This window comes from Diceros bicornis, chromosome 2, assembly GCF_020826845.1.
Source record: "Diceros bicornis minor isolate mBicDic1 chromosome 2, mDicBic1.mat.cur, whole genome shotgun sequence".
Classification (NCBI taxonomy): domain Eukaryota; kingdom Metazoa; phylum Chordata; class Mammalia; order Perissodactyla; family Rhinocerotidae; genus Diceros; species Diceros bicornis.
In genome coordinates this window covers 43,869,769-43,887,852 of record NC_080741.1, presented here as the reverse complement: position 1 = coordinate 43,887,852, position 18,084 = coordinate 43,869,769, and the positions used below count along the sequence as shown (strand labels likewise).

Below are 18,084 nucleotides of genomic sequence, written 5' to 3'. Positions count from 1 at the left end.
TTAAAGAGGTGGGGGTAAGATGGAATTGCACTGAGGGCAAGTTCAGGCCTGTAGTGGGCAGAATTCTAAGATGACCTTCAAGATTCCCAGCCCCTCGTGTATACATACCTTCTACCAGTTGTTCAGTTAAACACTAATTTAGTGCTGCTGTGAAGGGATATTGCAGATGTCATTAAGGTCCCAAATTAGTTGACCTTAAAATATGGAGATTATCCGAGTGGGCCTGACTAATCATATGAGCCATTTGAATCTGGTCTAGAGGTCAGAGACAGGGAAGTCAAAGAGATTTGATGTTTGAGAAGGATTCAACATGGAGGAGATTCTCCACTGATAGTTTCAGAGATAGAGGAGGCCACATGGCAAGGAATGTAAGTGGCCTTCAGGACCTGAGAGGGATCCCTGGCTGACAGCCAGCAAGGAGATAGGGACCTCAGGCCTACAACTGCATGGAACTGAATTCTGTCTACAATGAGAATGAGATTGAAAACGTATCCCCTCCACCTCCAGCCTTCAAATGAGAACTTAGCCCAGCTGACACCTTGCTTCTAAATTTGTGATATGCTGAGCAGATAACCCAGCCATGCTGAGCTGGACTTCTGACCTACAGAACTTTGAACTAAAAAATGGATGTTGCTTTAAGCCCCTAAATTTGTGGTAATTTGTTATGCAGCAATAGAAAACTAATATGAGGCCCCAGTCAGGACTTCTTTGGCTCACTGTAGTAGCCTATTAACTAGTCTGTCTCGTTCTAGACTAGTACTCTCAAACTGTGGTGAAGAAACAGTTTTTGAAATTTCAGTGTGTTGCAGAACAGTACTGTGGCAGATGGTGTTTTACAAAGAGTAAAGTGCTCACGTGGTTAAGGTGGTGCCTGCCAGGTTTCTCCGTTATAAATATCTTGTGGGGAAGTCCTTTAAGACTATGCGACTATCCTATTTTTCATCGTATTTTGGTGAAGTCATGTTTTAAAACTGCCACAAAGTTCAAAATCCAACTGTTATTCTTCTGCTTAAAGTCCTTCAGAGGGTCCCCATAAACCTTCAGGGTAAAATCCAAGCTTACTTGCATGACTTTCACTGCTATGTCATTCTACGCTATGTTTCACATTGTCCTTGTACTGCTCGGAATGCTTACCACCCTTTCCATACAGGCACACCTGCCTCCTCCACACACTAACTGGCCAGTTCCTACTGTCTTTCAAGGCTCCTAAATATCTCTTCTCACCAGTCTGGGCTCTCTAAGTTTTCCCCATGTCTATTCTGTTATATCCTGTGCATATGTCTCCGGTAGAAGTTTAATTTTGTTTTTATATTTGCTTATGTATCTGTTAAGCCACTTGCCTCTGAGTTTGAGGGCATGAATTTTGAGTTTATAAGATTAGCCCATAGCAAGGGCTCAATCGTGTTAATCAGTTGAGATAGTTTCCAGGAAAAAAGTCTCCAGTACTAAGTAAGATCTGTATGACAAGATGGAGAGATGGTGGATGGAGAAGCCCTTTGGGGAGGATAGTGTCCCTGATGGATAGAGTCACCTGTAGATCTCAACTTCTGGCCCTAGCTTCATGTGTATTGTCTCTACCCACATGGGTAGATAAAAACTGCACACAAGCAAAATCAAGACGGTGCAGCTCCATGGACCAACCCTGATGTCTCGTAGATCTGTTTTATCATAGGCTCCTGGGTACTCCTTTCTTTGTCTGTAAAACTGAGCCCAGAGCAGGTGGAGATCTTTTGCCTTCCTCTCTCAGCACTTCCTCAGGGCTCCTCTTTTTTCTGAATAAATAGAAGTATAGTGGAGTGGAGCAGGGGGGACTCTAATTCCTTTTAATTCTTGTTCTTGGTGCATCCCTAAATGTCTTAAGTTTTAAAGGAAAGTTAAAAAAATGTTAATAATGGTTTGAAATTTGGCCCAACCTACTTCTGTAGCTCTCTGAACAGAAGCAGAGTAATCTCTCTATTCCTACTTTCCCTATTTAAGTTGTAACCAGTCATTTATATCTAAATATTGCTAGATTTACTTTGTAGTTAGCCTTTATTTTCAATGTGTGTAAAATGTAATCGTGCAGCAAAGAAAACCAAGGCCATCATAATTCCATAGGCCACTGATAATGACTTTACCTCAAAAGCAATTGTTCTTTCTTACATCAAAAGTGTTGACCTATTGGGGCCGGCCCCGTGGCGTGGCAGTTAAGTGTGCGCGCTCCGCTGCTGGCAGCCCAGGTTCGGATCCCGGGCATGCACTGATGTACCGCTTGTCAGGCCATGCTGTGGTGGCATCCCGTATAAAGTGGAGGAAGAGAGGCACAGATGTTAGCCCAGGGCCAGTCTTCCTCAGCAAACAAAAAAGAGGAGGATTGGCATGAATGTTAGCTCAGGGCTGATCTTCCTCACAGAAAAAAAAAAAAGTGTTGACCTATTATTTAAAGTAAATGTTTTGTTTTATTAATCACAGCACATTTTGTGATAAAATCTTGTTATAGATCAATTTGTGCTTGTAGCTTACATAGATAAATCTCAACTAAATAATTATCAAAATTTAAATACATGGTATTTTACGTAGTATCATTGATGCTTGAACTATCAAACATCAATAAAAAAATTTAAAAAGATTTCCCAACACTAAGAGCAACATTTACTTTAGGCACAAGGAGGAATTAAAGTGTCAAATAATGTATCCTAGAGATTTCCATAAGTTTATTCAAAATTTTCTAATTCAAACAGCACCTCCTTTGTTAATAATGTAAACCACAGATATACAAAATCCCAGTGAATCTTCCCAAACAAAGCCTAGTAAGGAAAACTCTTTAACCATACACAATCTATCATTAAATCGTACTGTTAAGGAAAAAAACAAAACAAAACAAAATGAAAAATCCAACGTAAAGTGGTCCCAGGAGCTGCATTTGGGAATTTACTCATCTGGAATTACTTAAACGCTGTGTGCTTCGATGGCTAACATAAAGGAACAAAAGTATACTGTGATGTAGTTAATATCTTCACAATCCTTTGAAGATTAGGGATAATTTCAAAAAGATATCTATTTTGTTTATTTGTGGTTTAAAAAAATTCAGATCTCTTTACTTCCTGTACCTCAGGCTGTCCGTAAGCCATAGAAATTTTCATTCTTTCGGAATTTAGAATATAATAGGCTCTTGTAGTAAAATAATACTGCTGATTTAAATACATCCTGGTGGCCAACCACAACAGAGCCCAGAAATAGGGTAGCCTTTTGCATCATGATTTTCCAAACTCTGCTATGATGATTTAAGGCTTGCTGCCTGAATAATTTCCTGAGATTCAGCCACGTCAACTTTATTTAGAGGTAAACCTCGTCCTCCCTGGCCTACAGAGGCCTGAGCACTGGAGCTGCTCTCCAGAGTACCAAATCAGAGGAAGAGAGCTCCAAGTAGATTGCTCCGTGACTCAGAGTGCGTGAAGGGTTTGATCATTTGAGACCTGAGCCACTAATTGGACCTACAGTGGTCTGAGAGGAAATGCTTCCAGTTAAGAAGACTGATTTTTGGGGCTGGCCCCGTGGTGCAAGCCGTTAAGTGCGCGTGCTCCGCTGCGGCACCTCAGGGTTCGCCGGTTCGGATCCCGGGCGCGCACCAACGCACTGCTTGGCAAGCCATGCTGTGGCAGCGTCCCATATAAAGTGGAGGAAGATGGGCACGGATATTAGCCCAGGGCCAGTCTTACTCACCATAAAAAAAAAAAAAAGACTAATCTTTTTAAAAAATTCAGATTTTAAGAATATACTGAGGTCAAATGAATATTGTCTCCAAAGCAATCTTAAATCTGTGGATTTCAGATGTTTTATCTACAACCCACACATAAGAAAAATGGGTTTTACATCACTATGTGGTACACATATGCAGACCTATCACTGAAGCAAAAATGTGTCGGAATGATACTACGTGTGTCACCCTTGGATATTCTCTATTTTATTATTTTTTAATAAGAAAATGCTAGTCAATACGCAGTAAACTGATCTCATTGCCCACTTATTGGTCACTTCCCACGCTTTGGAAGACCACTGCCTTAGATAGTTGTAAACGTTTGCAGCTGCCCTTGTTCCATACTTGCTTTAGAGTTTTTTTGGACTTGCATTTGAGGTTAGTTATGAGTCACAGAAAATGTCTTAGGAATTTTTTTTAAACTAAACATTATTTAGCTTGAGTTCCCTTTTTATTTACCAGATGTGGGTCTAAATTATGTTGGTCAAATCAAAGAACAAAAATTGGCATGGTTGATTGTACTCAGAAGAGTGGAAGGACTGGAGTGTTAGAATTTAGAATTAAAGGACACTTAAGACATAGTCCAGGCCAGCCTGCTCATCGTGCAGAGAGACTTGCAGAAGAACTAGTCGTAATTTTTAAGAATGTATTAAGATAGTTTGTGTCGTCATATCTTAATAATAGAATATATTTTAAAATACTATCATGAAAGGGCTGGTGTTGTGAGTGGGTGCTTCTGGATCTGAATGTTGGGGTAGACTGTGGTAGAGGGAGCTGTAACTCCTAGGTACCATTGGAGAAGTAGTGGTGTCTGTGTCCCTGTGACTTTCTTAGCTTTGATTACTAGGGCAACTCTGAGATGTATATGCTTGGCTATTTCAGCCTGGGCCTAATAAGAGTATATATCATAAAAATTTAAAAAGATCAATTTAGGAAAAGAGATGGTTAACATCCAGGAAGCTGCGGAAGAAGATTGGGAATGTTCTGGCCTGAAGTTGTGCTTGGTCTTGAATCCCACCCAGGCACGGTATAAGGAGCTTCATCTTCACATCTGAGCCTTCAATTCCTAGGAAAGTGAGAGAATGTAAATGAGTTTGATAGTTGTAATCAAAATCTTTTTCCCTCTAATACACTGAAACTACAGAAATAATCACATTTGTTTGTGTAAGATACCAAGTGCTTCAATCTTTGGGAACTCTCTCTGTATCTCTCTTTCCCTAAACACGTATCCGTAAATGCTGTGATCTTTTTGTGGCTAGTCTCATAGGCTTTTCTTTTATCAAGGTATTATCATAGACAGACAAGCTCTGGGGAGGCCGGATGATAAATTCCCTTTCTATCCACCTGGCATTTTCTCTGAAATAGATAAACTGCGCATACCTACGAGGAAGGCAACATGCTTGTCTTAAGTGCTGTAGTTTATCTTACAAAGTAAATGCTAATAAAATTAAGGAATCTGATTTTTTCTTCTTAAACTGAAGGAAGAGTCAGCAAATTATTGCTTATGGGCCCAATATGGCACACTGCCTGATTTTGTAAATAAAATTTTATTGGAACACGGCCCTGACTATTCATTTATGTATTATTTATGCCTGCTTTTACGTTACAGTGACAGAGTTAAGTAGTTGCTGTAGAGACTCATGTGGCTTGCAAAGCCTACAATGTTTGCTACCTGCTCCTTTACAGAAAAAATTTGCTGATCCCTGGACTAAAGGAATATTTAGAGATTGAAGCACTATTCTTAGTAAAAACTGTCACCTTTGAATCAAGGCCATTTTCTCTTAAATTGCATGAAAAAATTTTCTGTTATGATAAATGACGATTTACAACTAGGTTTGATGAGGGAAAGTGCTTAGAGTCTATTGGGTAATTGTGTCTACCTTTTGTGTGTGTGTAAGGAAGATTGGCCCTGAGCTAACATCCGTGCCCATCTTCCTCTATTTTGTTTGTGGGACGCTGCCACAACACGGCCTGATGAGTGGCGCGTAGGTCTGCACTTGGGATCCGAACATGCAAACCCCAGGCTGCTGAAGCGGAGCGTACGAACTTAACCACTATGCCACTGGGCAGGGCCCTGGTGTCTAGTTTTTTTAAATTTAAAGATCATTAAAAATCATTGTACATTAATTAGTGCTGAGAAGATAGCTAATGAGGCATATATGAAAGATTACTGTGTGGCATGCTTATAATTTAACTGTACAGTGAGAGTTGGTTGCATTATTTAAGCTGGCATTGACTGTTTTGATGGTCTTTATAATTGTGAATTTTAATTAATTTTTACATTTATCAATCTATCAATTTTTACATTATCAATCTATTTGAGATTATACTTGCTACAGATCAATAAGGCTAAGCTAATAGTCGCTTGCAAAGAAGCCCCATATTTCTTATGTTTAATAGGTGTAGTTTGATGTATTAAAAATGAATATTTATTCATATGTTTCTCGGTCACAGAATTTAGGCAATAAAACGTGGGGTTGCAGTGCTCCATATCAGGGCAGCAGTTTAAATATGAGTTATCTAATGTGTGGTTATCTTTTTGTTTTTTTAACAGACTTGTGGAAGAAAGCAAACTGATCCCACTCATTTTTGAAGTAATTCTGGTAAGAATGGAAATGTGCATCTGAAATTGAAGTGAAATTTAAAAATTTTTTAGAGTTTTAACCATGTTGTGTGGTTGGGTTCAAACCTGAACTCTGCCCGGAAGGATTGTGTGTCCTTCATCATCTCACTTAACCTTACTGGGCTTCAGTTTCCTTGTCTGAGTCTTGACCAGCTCTGCAGTTGTATAGGGACACTGCTTAATGACCCGTCCTCTTTTCACAAATCCTTTGCGTTTTATTTCTGTTGAGTTAAATGATATGTTATATAATATAGAAAGAAAGTTGGTGCTTATAGCAGGGGAGTGCCCTTAGCCAAAGAAATGTTCTCTTGTACCTGGGTGGGTTATCTGCCTTTACCAAAAACTGCTTTTTGGGACACGACTTTGATGTCCTCGAAGAACTTTATTAAATTCCTATTTTACTTTTGTCTTTCTTGAGTTGAATCATCTCAACTTTTTTTCTCTGTATAAATGCGTTTTTTAATCAATGAAATGTCATCGTACTGTTATCCTGTGAACTATCCTTGTCCTTTCTAAATTTTTGTCACTGAGCTAGACATAATATAGTATTTTATTGATTCTATGATGCACATCTTTTTCAGATTTTAACATTTCTGAAACTGGGATGTACTTTCCAAATCAATGGCATTTTACAATTGCTTTCAGCCAGGTGACCTGGTCGTCATTGCCTTAACCAATTTATTTCCCTTTTCTTTTTCTTTCTGTAAGTGCTCAAGAGTGGTATATTATAAAACTGTATATATATGTCTGAATAAGTCTAAAAGAGCTCTTTCAATAAAAATAAAATGAAAATTCTAAGTAATAAGAAACAATGTTGCAGTTTAATTGTCTGCATTTTTCTTTCTTAGTGCTTGATAAAGTAATAGTAATAGAAGCGATAGATTCCTGCATTCAAGGAAACACAGTATGTACTTCAGTTAGGTTTGGTTTCTAACTTCCAGGGCCTGTGTGGTGTCTAGTCTATATAGCAGCTTCTAGCAATGATTTGATCAGGACGAGACATAATGGAAAAATTGTATGGGGACCCCACACACTTGGCTACTGCTTATGTCTTCTAGCCACCCATTAAAAAAACAAAACAGCATTTGACTCATTCCTCCAGTGGTCGCTGTGACCCGTTGATGACTTTTTTCATCACTCTTAGGCCGTAAGTGTTTTCCAGCTTCTGTTTGATGTGCTTAAAGCCTGATTACAGGCTTTGGAACTTCCTTCTTCTTTTCTAGAGTTCCTCGTATGCTGTGCTCTTACCAGCAGTGCGTCCTCCCCTAGATGCTTTTCATTAAGAAAGCAAACCTGTCTCTTCCGATGGGCGGGAATGGCAGGCAGCTTCTGTGTCTTTCCTGCAGGCCTACAGAAAGTGAAGATGAAGGGAGCAGATCTCTGAATTTGATGTCCTGTTTGTACAGAATAGCCATGTACACATCTTAAGGAAAGCCAACATCTCTGGAGCTCTGTGGTAGAACCAAGAGTTCCAAGTATGGATCAAATGGGTTAAATAACCAATTGAAAGTAATTTTTATTCTTTTTAAAAAAAAAAAAGCAGTCTCCAATTGTAACTGCTTGTTTGGGAAGCACAGTGCTCCCTCCTGTCTGGGTGGCTAGTATGTGGGTCCCTGGATTCACGGTGAAGGAGAGGGCCATGTGTAAGCATGGAATTGGACAGGAGCATAGTAGGCACTGTTAGGGAGAGAGGTAGAGGCTGTGGATGCCAGAGGAGGGAGTGACGACTCTGCTCAGTGCAGGGAGGGGAGTCTCACAGAAGAAGTAACCTTTGGACAGGGCCCTGAGGGAGTTGTCATGAGCGGAGGGGGCTATTCCAGCTTTTGGGGATGGTGAGGACTTAGATGGGCCTGGACCAGTGACCGTGGAGAAGTGTAGGGAGTGAGGCTGAGTGGTAGTTTGTGACCAGATCCTGCAAGGCTTTATACGGTGGTTGTTTCATGTTTTTTGGCTTTGCAAATAATTTATACTCTTCAAAATCACATAGTATCTTAAAAAGAAAAACTTTTAGAGCCCCTATGCTTCAGGGGCTATATGCAGCGAGGCTGAGTAGCCACGGGGTTGGGACTCAGAGAGAATCAGGCTTAGGGTCATGGGATTGTACTGGAAACTTGAAACAGGTTGAAAGCTGGGTTCTGGGAGTTTCCTGCAAGTCTCCCTCAGTGAGGCTTTTGAGATCAGCCAAAGGGACCGTGGGGAAGCGAGCATAAAAGTCAGAGCTGGTCTCAGAGGTCTGATCTAAGGGCCCGGGAGTTCTAACACCACCTTCAGGGCAGGGAGCAGGCAGAACATTTTTAATCCTGAGCTCCAGCCACAAGTGTTCCTGTTCTTGGCAGGCTAAGCGGTGGGGAAAGCCAGGTTGCTGATTGCCTACAAAAAGGAGCTGTCGCGGGAGCTGAGCACTTCTTCCCTGGGAGGGCCCACCTTGGTGAGAGCACTGTGTTTTCATTGGCAACAGGCAGCTGTGTTGGGTGGGGAGTGGATGTTCAGCAGCGTGCATTGGATTAAGCTGAATGGATTCCTGTATACAGTCTTCAGGGTCTATGGCACTAAGGCAGTCTGGATCTGCCTAATAAATGTGGGTCCTGAAGAACGTCAGCCATCGAAAGAGCCCTGTGGCTTGGTGTTTGAGTGCAGAGTTGCTGGATGAGCAGGAGAGAAGGCATTCTTTTTCCCCCTCTGCCACTTTCCAAAGAGTAGAAGTTGCTTTTAAATGTGTCTTAAGTATGAATTTGGATGGATCAGCCTTTTGATTTTGCTATAAGTCTCATCTCTCTTCATTTTATTTCAGTAGTTTATGTTTTGGCCTATTTTAGTAAATCACTTTGATGCCAAGTAATATAGGCAAACTGTATTTTGTTGGAAAAAAATCTTTATTCATTGCAGATTTTCCAATATGTGCCAAAATATTGCTGTCATGATATTTTATGTCTGTTCCAAAACAAACAATTAAAGAGCAATTTCAGTGGCAAATGTTAACAATAAAAATGGGATTAGCAATACACTAGTTTGACAATTATATTGTTTTAACAATTCTCTTGGATAGCAGTTGAAGCAAGCTTTAGTAAATCTTTTAAGTCAACTGTGTCTTTAGAAAAGAGCCTCTTTATGGACCCTTGGAGCCAAAAATATTTAATCACTGAGACATCAACGTAGTACAGACTGGCAGCCACATTACATTGGAGGAATGTTATCAATCCTGTGCATTCATCAGGCTTTTAAAATTATTTTGCTCCATTCTGCTTGCAACCCATCTAATGTGAATTGGTTCTTAGGGTATGTTAGAATGACAAGTTCCTTCTAAGTTTAAGAATCTGCGTGCTTGTATTCAATATGCCATTAATAAGATTCTGCTATGCATATAGGCATAAATTTCTAAAATAGAAAACAAGATTCGATTAAAATTTCAAAATGCTTAACTTAGGAAGATATTTCAAAGTTATACAAAGAGTACTTATTGGATGCAGGAGATAAATCTAATTCTTCAGCCTACATGTATACCTATTCACGGCTTCTGTAGATTGTAGAATGGAGCTGTATAACCAATTCCTGTGGTATACAAAGATGACTTCACACACTGCTAATATACTGCCATGAAAGTATGTGCTTTGAGGTTTATTTTTTAGGGGGGTGAAATGGATTTGCATGGATCTATTCTTGGTAGTTCGTGTCATAAATTTGTATTTGCAAAATACCTCTCTAGGGCTAGGGTGGACTCTATTGATACTGGATTGAATGAAGTGAAGTTGTCTGTATAATAACTGAACAAATAACTTTAATCTGATAAATACCATGTTACCTGGTTTGCTGAATAAATGGGCTAAAGCTAAGTAAAATAAATTTGTATCTGTAAACTTGGGCTAACACATAACTTGTTTCTGCGTAATCAGCCTAATTGGTTTGAAAGAAGATGGTCTTTGTTAAGATAAAAACCACATCCTGTACCTACTGAAAAAATGCTAAAATAGAGCTTAGGATATCTTTGGCCAGTCACAGGGCACATATGGGGAGTGTGCTACATATGGCTTCTCCTAAGCCAGTGGAATCTTGAGTTTTATCACCATCATTCTTGTTTCTAGTTCTGCTCTAGGTCCTGGGCTTCACTTTGAGGAAACAGATAATATTCCTTCTTCCTTCCCTCTGAGGAGGCTGTCTAGTTAAAAAGCATAGAAGTACATAAGTGATAGGACTTTAAATAATGTACTTCCCAAGAGTGTAAGCTTTTGTATTTTTCCGTTTTTATTCTTTTATTTATTTATTTATTTGTGAGAAAGATCAGCCCTGAGCTAACATCCAATGCCAATCCTCCTCTTTTTTTTTTGCTGAGGAAGACTGGCTCTGGGCTAACATCCATGCCCATCTTCCTCTACTTTATATGGGATGCCGCCACAGCATGTCCTGACAAGCGGTGCATCAGTGTGCACCCGGGATCTGAACCCGGGCCATCAGCAGCGGTGTGCGCGCACTTAACCGCTATGCCACGGGGCTGGCCCCTTCAGTTTTTATTCTTGATTGTGGAATTAGACTTGTGAAGAAGTAAGGGTAAAATTTCAGCTCAGCAAGTGAGTGACACCTCAGTGAGAATGAGCTACAGACAAGTGAAGAGAGAGGCATGGTCCAGTAAGGTGGAGTGAAGGAGAAGCAAGAGGAACCAAACTGTTAGATTCAATTTTGAAGAAGCAAAAAATGAGTGTGATACTAAAAGAAAAGTCAATGTTTCTGTTGGAAGGTCTGTGGATCTTGGTGCTTCTGTGAGCCTCTCCTGCAGTCATCTCATTGCCTGTTATGATTAGATTGACTAGATTTCCCCTGTAGACCTGTGCTTTTTCATATGGTAGCCAGTAGCCACAGAAAGCACATTGAGCACTTGAAACATGGCTAGTCTGAATTGAGATGGGCTCTAACTGTCAAATACATACTAGATATCCAAGAAAAAGTAAAAGAGAGTGTAAAGTAGTGATGAATTTTCTTATATTGGTTTTATATTAAAATGATAATATTTTGGGCTAAGTGAAATATTATTTAAATTAATTTCATCTGTTTCTTTCTACTTTTTTAATTGCAGCTTTCAGAACTTTTAAAACATGTGGCTTGCATTAAATTTCTGTTGGATAGTGCTGCAGTAGGTGATTTCCTGTCTTGTATCCTCGGTTACACTGTGAGTTTCACTTAGGGAAGAAACCACACCATGTACAACCTCATTTGCCCCCAGCACATTGCCCTCCCTGTGTTTTCCCTGTTAGTATGCATTGATTTATTAGTGAAGGGTGAGGCATGGCTGTTGAATTTCCACCCTGCCTTCCTAGACTGCAGTCACAGCCGACCTTTCTCCCCTGGATGGTGGATTGGAAGAGGAAATAGTAGGAAGGGCCAATGTTCTTCAGTGTAACATACTCACAAAAGGCAATTTGGTTGTAACTCCCCTGAATTTTGACGATGACTGGTGACACCACTCGATTTTACTTCTTTCCTCACTCTGGACTACCTGGGAATGCTCAGTCATTGGCCACTGGCCACCTTTGGGTTTAGGCTTGTGTTAAGAAAATGAAATGCCCACTGTGGTCATCAGGCATTGCCCGGTCTTACTACTCCAAAGCCCTGTGTCTTCGGAGCCCTTTGATGGATGGAACAAAGTAAAATGACTCATGGTAAATACAGAGAATCCCTGGAAGAGCTTAGTGTAAAGTCAGTGATTGCTCATTCTCAATGTGTAACCACTGAGTGTTCCTTTTTCTCAAACTTCTTCGGTAATGTAGAATCCCATAAAGTTTATTCACAAACAAAACAATTGAAAATACCTACTTTTTAAGAAAGTGGAAATGTCAGCAAAAAGTTAAATAAAGCAGCAAACATCTATTAGCATTTGCTTTTGATGCTCTTTGCATTTGTTTTCTTGGATGAGCAAGAAAAAGCAGAATTGATGCGTTTACCCAAAGCTGCAAAGGATTTCAGACTGAGCCTGGAAATATGATGCACTAAAGCAGTTTGCAGATTTATGGGAAAAGAGGAGCTTTTTAAATAGCTTTTGCAAGAGAAATTGCATTTTGGATTTATTAGAGGTACAAAATTGGAGAAAGACTGTGATGAGAAGCCAATAAGGGCAAGTTATTTCATAGGATTTTTAGGTTTATTTTTCTGGTAACAAAAACAATACCTACTTGTAAAGAGTTCAAACAGTACAGAAATGTCTAATGTAGAATGTGAAAGTCTTCTGTAATATCATAGCTTACAGCTTAACGTATATTCTCCTCATTATTTTCCACACATGTAGTATATCTCTAGCTTCTTTTTTTCAAAAATGGGACCATACTAAATATTCTGTTTTGTATGTATCTTGCTTCATAATGTCCACAGCAGAAATGTGTATGCATGTACATATGTATTATTTAGTCTATTTAATGGCCATATAATATTTCATTGTATTAGCATAATTTATTTAGCCAATCCCCACTGATGGGCATTTCAAGTTTTTTCCCTAACTTTCTGTAATATGAGCAACCCTGAACACAATATCTTTGTCGTATCTTTGCACATCTCTGTGAGTTTCTGTAGGATAAGTTCTTGAAAGTTGAATTGTTACATCAAAGTGTATACATCTTTTGTATTTTGATATTACTCACCAAAATAGTAATATAAAATTTTCCATGCAGCAGTGGTATAAAACAACAGCTACTTTGTCACACTTACAACTGAGTATTATTGGTCTTTTAAATTGTCAGTATTTTGATCTGTTTGCTTTTAAATATCAGAGTCAAATTTATCAAATTTTTTGCTTATAGTTTCTGTGTTTTCCAACATGCTTAGGAAGGGACTTCTCCTCAACCAGGTTAATACCTTTTATTCTCTGCATTTATGGTTTCACGATTAAATCTTAAATCTTTGCTTTAAAATAACTTTTTTGTAAAGAATGAGTACAAATCCAGCTTTTCTCTTCTCTCCAGCTTCTTCTCACTGTCATCGAGTTGTTGTTCCAATAGTGTTTGTTGAATGTAATCCATCATTACGATGCATTGAAATATCATATTTGTCATTCATTCACTATATCTCCATATTTTGTCTGTTTTGACATACAATAAGCTGCATATATTTAAAATGTATAATTTGATGAGTTTTTACATATGTATATTTAATCAAGATAATGACCATGCCCATTATCCCCCCAAATTTCCTTGTGTCTGTTTGTAATCCATCCCTCCCTACCCCCATTTTTGACCCAGGCAACTATTAATTTGCTTTCAGTCAGTGTAAATTAGTTTGTATTTTCTAGAATTTTATATAAATGAGGAATAAGGTATGGACTCTTTTTAATGGATTCCTGGCTTCTTTTATTGAGCATAGTTATTTTCTTCAAGGGAGACAGCATTATGTCTGATGTGAGCTGTAGGCTTGTTGTAGAATCTTTTAGTAGATTGAGAAGTTTCCTTTCATTACTAGTTTGCTGAGAAATTTCACTGTGATGGATTTTTTCTGCATCTATTGAAATGATTATATAGTTCATTTTTTTTTTTTAATTTTGTGTGTGTGTGTGTATGTGTGTGTGAGGAAGATTACCCTGAGCTAACTAACATCTGATGCCAATCCTCCACTTTTTGCTGAGGAAGATTGGCTCTGGGCTAACATCCGTGCCCATCTTCCTCTACTTTATATGGGACGCCACCACAGCATGGCTTGACAAGTGGTGCGTCGGTCTGCGCCCGGGATCCGCACCTGCGAACCCTGGGCCGCTGAAGTGGAGCACATGGACTTAACCGCTACGCCACCAGGCCAGCCCCCATATAGTTCTTTTTTAAATTAGACACTGATATGGTGAACTTATTGATTGAGTTTTGTATGTTAAACCAACTTTCCACTTGGGGTTAAATCTCATGTGATTATACTGTATTATTCTTTTTATGTAAGGTTGGATTTGATTTAGTAAAACTTTTAAGAGTTTTTGTGGCTATGTCCATGAAGGATGTTGGTCTGTAGTTTTCTTTTCTTGTAATTTTTTTGTGATTTTGTATCAGGGTAATGTTGGCCCCAAGGAAAGAATTGGAACGTGTTCCCTTCTCTTCAGTTTTCTGGAATAGATTTTTTTTGGAGTTGGAGTTATTTTCTCCTTAAAAGTTTAGTAAAAATCACTAGTGAAGCCATTTGGGCCTGAAGTTGTCTTTGTGGGAAGGTTTTAAAGTATAAATTCATTTTAGCCAATAGATATAGAGTTATTCAGTTTATTTTTTCTTGGTATCTTTTAAGGAATTTGTATATTTCACTTGAATTGTCAGGTTTATTGGCATGAAGTTGTTTGTGATAGTCCCTTATTATCCTTTTAGTATCTGAGAATCTATAGTGATATCTCCTTCTCATTTCTGATATTGCTTATTTGAACAGCAATGAGAAATTGAATATTCTCTCTTTTTTCTTTCTTGATCTACTCCCTAGAGGTTTACTTCCTTTATTTGCCTTCTTAAAGACCTACCTTTTGGTTTTATTGATTTTTTTCCTATTTTTTTTTGTTTTATATTTTATTAATTTCTTTTTTTTTCTTAATTATTTCCAACTTTATTTCCCTTTACCTCTTTTTAAAGACTTTATTTGTTTATTTATTTTTTCCCCCAAAGCCCCAGTAGATAGTTGTATGTCGTAGTTGCACATCCTTCTAGTTGCTGTATGTGGGATGCTGCCTCAGCATGGTCGGAGAGCGGTGCGTCGGTGCGCGCCTGGGATCCGAACCTGGGCCGCCAGCAGCGGAGCGCGCGCACTTAACCGCTAAGCCACGGGGCCGGCCCTATATTTTATTAATTTCTGATCTTTATTATATCCTTTTTTCTATTTCCGTTGGGTTTCATTTTTTGCTCTTATTCTAATTTTTTAAGATAGAAGCTGAGATCATTGGTTTGTGGTTCTCTGTTTTCCTAATATCATTTAGTACTGTAAATTTCTCTCTAACCACAGTCCTAGTTCCATCCCACCAATTTTGATATGTTTTGTTTTCATTTTCATTTAGTTCAACATAATTTCTAATTGCCTTTGTGATTTCTTCTTTGATTCGTGGATTATTTAGAAGTTTGTTATTTAGCTTTCCAATATTTGGAGCCTACCAAATATATTTTTATTGATTTAAATTTAATTTCATTGTGGCTAGAGAGCGTACTTTTTATGATTTGCGTCCTGTACCATTTCTTCAGACTTATTTTATGGTCCAGTATATGGTCTCTTTTGGTAAAAGTTTCTTGTACACTTGTGAAGAATGTGTAACTACTGTTTTTGGTTGGAGTGTTCTGTGAATGTCAGGTCAAGCTGGTTGTTGTTGTTGTTCAAGTCTTCTATATCTTTACAGGTTTTCTGGCTTCTTGTTTGTCTCTTACTGAGAGAGAGGTAAGAGAGTCTGACTATAATTGTGGCTTTGGCTATTTTGCTTTCAGTTATGAGTTTTGTTTTTTTTCAGCTGTTATTCCATGTAAACATGAAATTTGGGATTATATCTCATCTTGAGGAATAGAACTCTTTATCATTATGAGATGCCTCTCTTTCTCCCTGGAATATTCTGTGTCCTAAAATCTACTTCAATGATAATATCCTCATGGCAACTTTCTTTGATTAGTGTTAGTAAGGCATATTTTTTCCATCCCTTAATTTTTAGCCAATCTATGCCTTTGTACTTAAAGTTGTTTTCTTAAAGATAGATGTGGTTGGGGCTTGCCTTTTTATCCAATCTGACAATATTAGTCTTCTATTTGAGGTGCTTAGATCATTTTTATTAAATGTAATTTTTGATATAAATCTACCACTTTGCACTAGTTTTCTATTGTACCTTCTGTTCTTTCTCTTTTACTTCTGTCTTTTCCAGCCACTTTTTGGATTGGTTAAGTATTTTCTTTTTTTGTGTGTGTGAGGAAGATCAGCCCTGAGCTAACATCCATGCCAATCCTCCTCTTTTTTGCTGAGGAAGACTGGCCCTGAGCTAACATCTATTGCCAATCCTCTTCCTTTTTCTCCCCAAAGCCCCAGCAGATAGTTGTTTGTCATAGTTACACATCCTTCTAGTTGCTGTATGTGGGACGCCACCTCAGCGTGGCCGGACAAGTGGTGCGTCGGTGCGCGCCTAGGATCCGAACCCCAGGGCCGCCAGTAGTGGAGCGCGCGCACTTAACCTCTAAGCGCACTTAACCTCTAAGCCCCAGTTGAGTATTTTTGTACCTTGATATAATGGTCACCGCCAAATATACTACCAGACAAAGTAGCCAAGAGCTCATTGAACATTAAGGATCACAGATCAAATTTAAAAAATCTCACATCACATGATTTATTGGATCAATTAAGTGCACACAGTGAGGAGCAAGGGATAAGGAAAATTAACACATTTTAAATAGAGTGCAGGCAGGGTGAAGTACACAGCACCTGAATCCTGGGGAACAATGTATTTATATTGCCCCCGCTCAGCTGCATTAGCCTTCCTCAGAGGTGAAATCTAGAAAGATGGCCCACTGACGGAAGGTATCGCAGGCCACAGCACATATTTGCTGTATGAGAGAGATGTGGGGACAGGTACAGTTGGCCCTGGCTGTAGCTTGACAATGAGCTTGCTGAACATCCATGGGTTGTATTTGTGTTTCTTAAGCAAAGAACACACGAGACCTGAATAGATGTCACCAGTGTGTGGCTTAATTAAAACTTCATGTATACTGACTATTTGGTGCTTCCTGTTTTAGTATTTAGTTTAATATTTAGTGTCTGAGGAATATTTAGGGTCCTGATGTCTCATGTATGTTTAATGACTCGTGAATACTAGGTATCTTTTGGTCCTTTCATCCATTTTTATTCATGTTTAGCACACATATGCTCTACCTGTCTATACATGTCACATTGTATAGGCTTCATCTTATTTTTTTCTTTTCTTCTGTGTCAGAATTAAATATTCTCAAGTAATAAGACCACTTCATATCTTATGTAAGAACCTTACAGCAGTATACTTCTAGTTTTAGTGATTTCCCTTTACATCAATCATAAAATCAAACTCCTGCAAAACCCTACCTGATCTGACTGTGGCTGCCTCTCCTGCCTTGTGTCATACTTGTTTTTCCCTTCCTGACTATGCTTTCACCATATTGACTTCTTAGTTTACTGAATAGGCTATGCAAGTGCTGCTTTTCTCCTACCTCAGGACCTGTGTTAGTCCCTCTCTGCAGAATGTTCTTCTCCCATCTCTTTGCATGGCTGAGTGCATCTCATCCTTCAAATTTCAGAGAGACCTTTGTTCTCTGCCTCATCTAAAATGGTCCTGTAAGAATAAGGGGCCGTGCCTGTCTCTCTAGCCTCGCCTATCATGTGGCACAAGGTAGCCTTAGGTATTAAGTAGCCACGTACTACATATCTATTGAGTAGTTAAGATACAGTACATTATTATTTTTAAAGTAGTGCTAGGTTTAATATGCAAAAGATTTTTTAGGATTTTTACATGAGTATTTGTAAATGAAATTGGTCTGTAGTTTTTGTGTCAACCACTACTGTTTTTTTTTTAATTTTATATTTTGAAATATTTACAGTTTCCACAAGGAATTGCAAAGGTAGTACAGAGAGGTCCCATGTACTTCACTCAGTTTGTATAACTATAGTACAATATCAAAACCAGAAAATCTATGTTGGTACACTGTGTCTGCATAGTTCAGTTATGTACATTTTTTGAGGTTTGTTTTATGGCCGAGGATATGGTCTATCTTAGTTTATGTTCTGTGGACCCTTGAAA

The 18,084-nt window shown here is 38.7% G+C and overlaps 1 protein-coding gene across 5 annotated transcripts in view; it reads left to right on the top strand.

The window, feature by feature from the left end:
- The window catches only part of ULK4 (unc-51 like kinase 4), a 530,581-nt gene that overhangs the window by 234,745 nt on the left and 277,752 nt on the right, over positions 1–18,084 (top strand). For all 5 annotated transcript variants that reach the window (XM_058555650.1, XM_058555625.1, XM_058555632.1 and 2 more), the window contains exon 31: positions 6,291–6,339. In XM_058555650.1, coding sequence (XP_058411633.1) covers positions 6,291–6,339 — 49 coding nt within the window. The remainder of the gene's footprint in view (positions 1–6,290; positions 6,340–18,084) is intronic.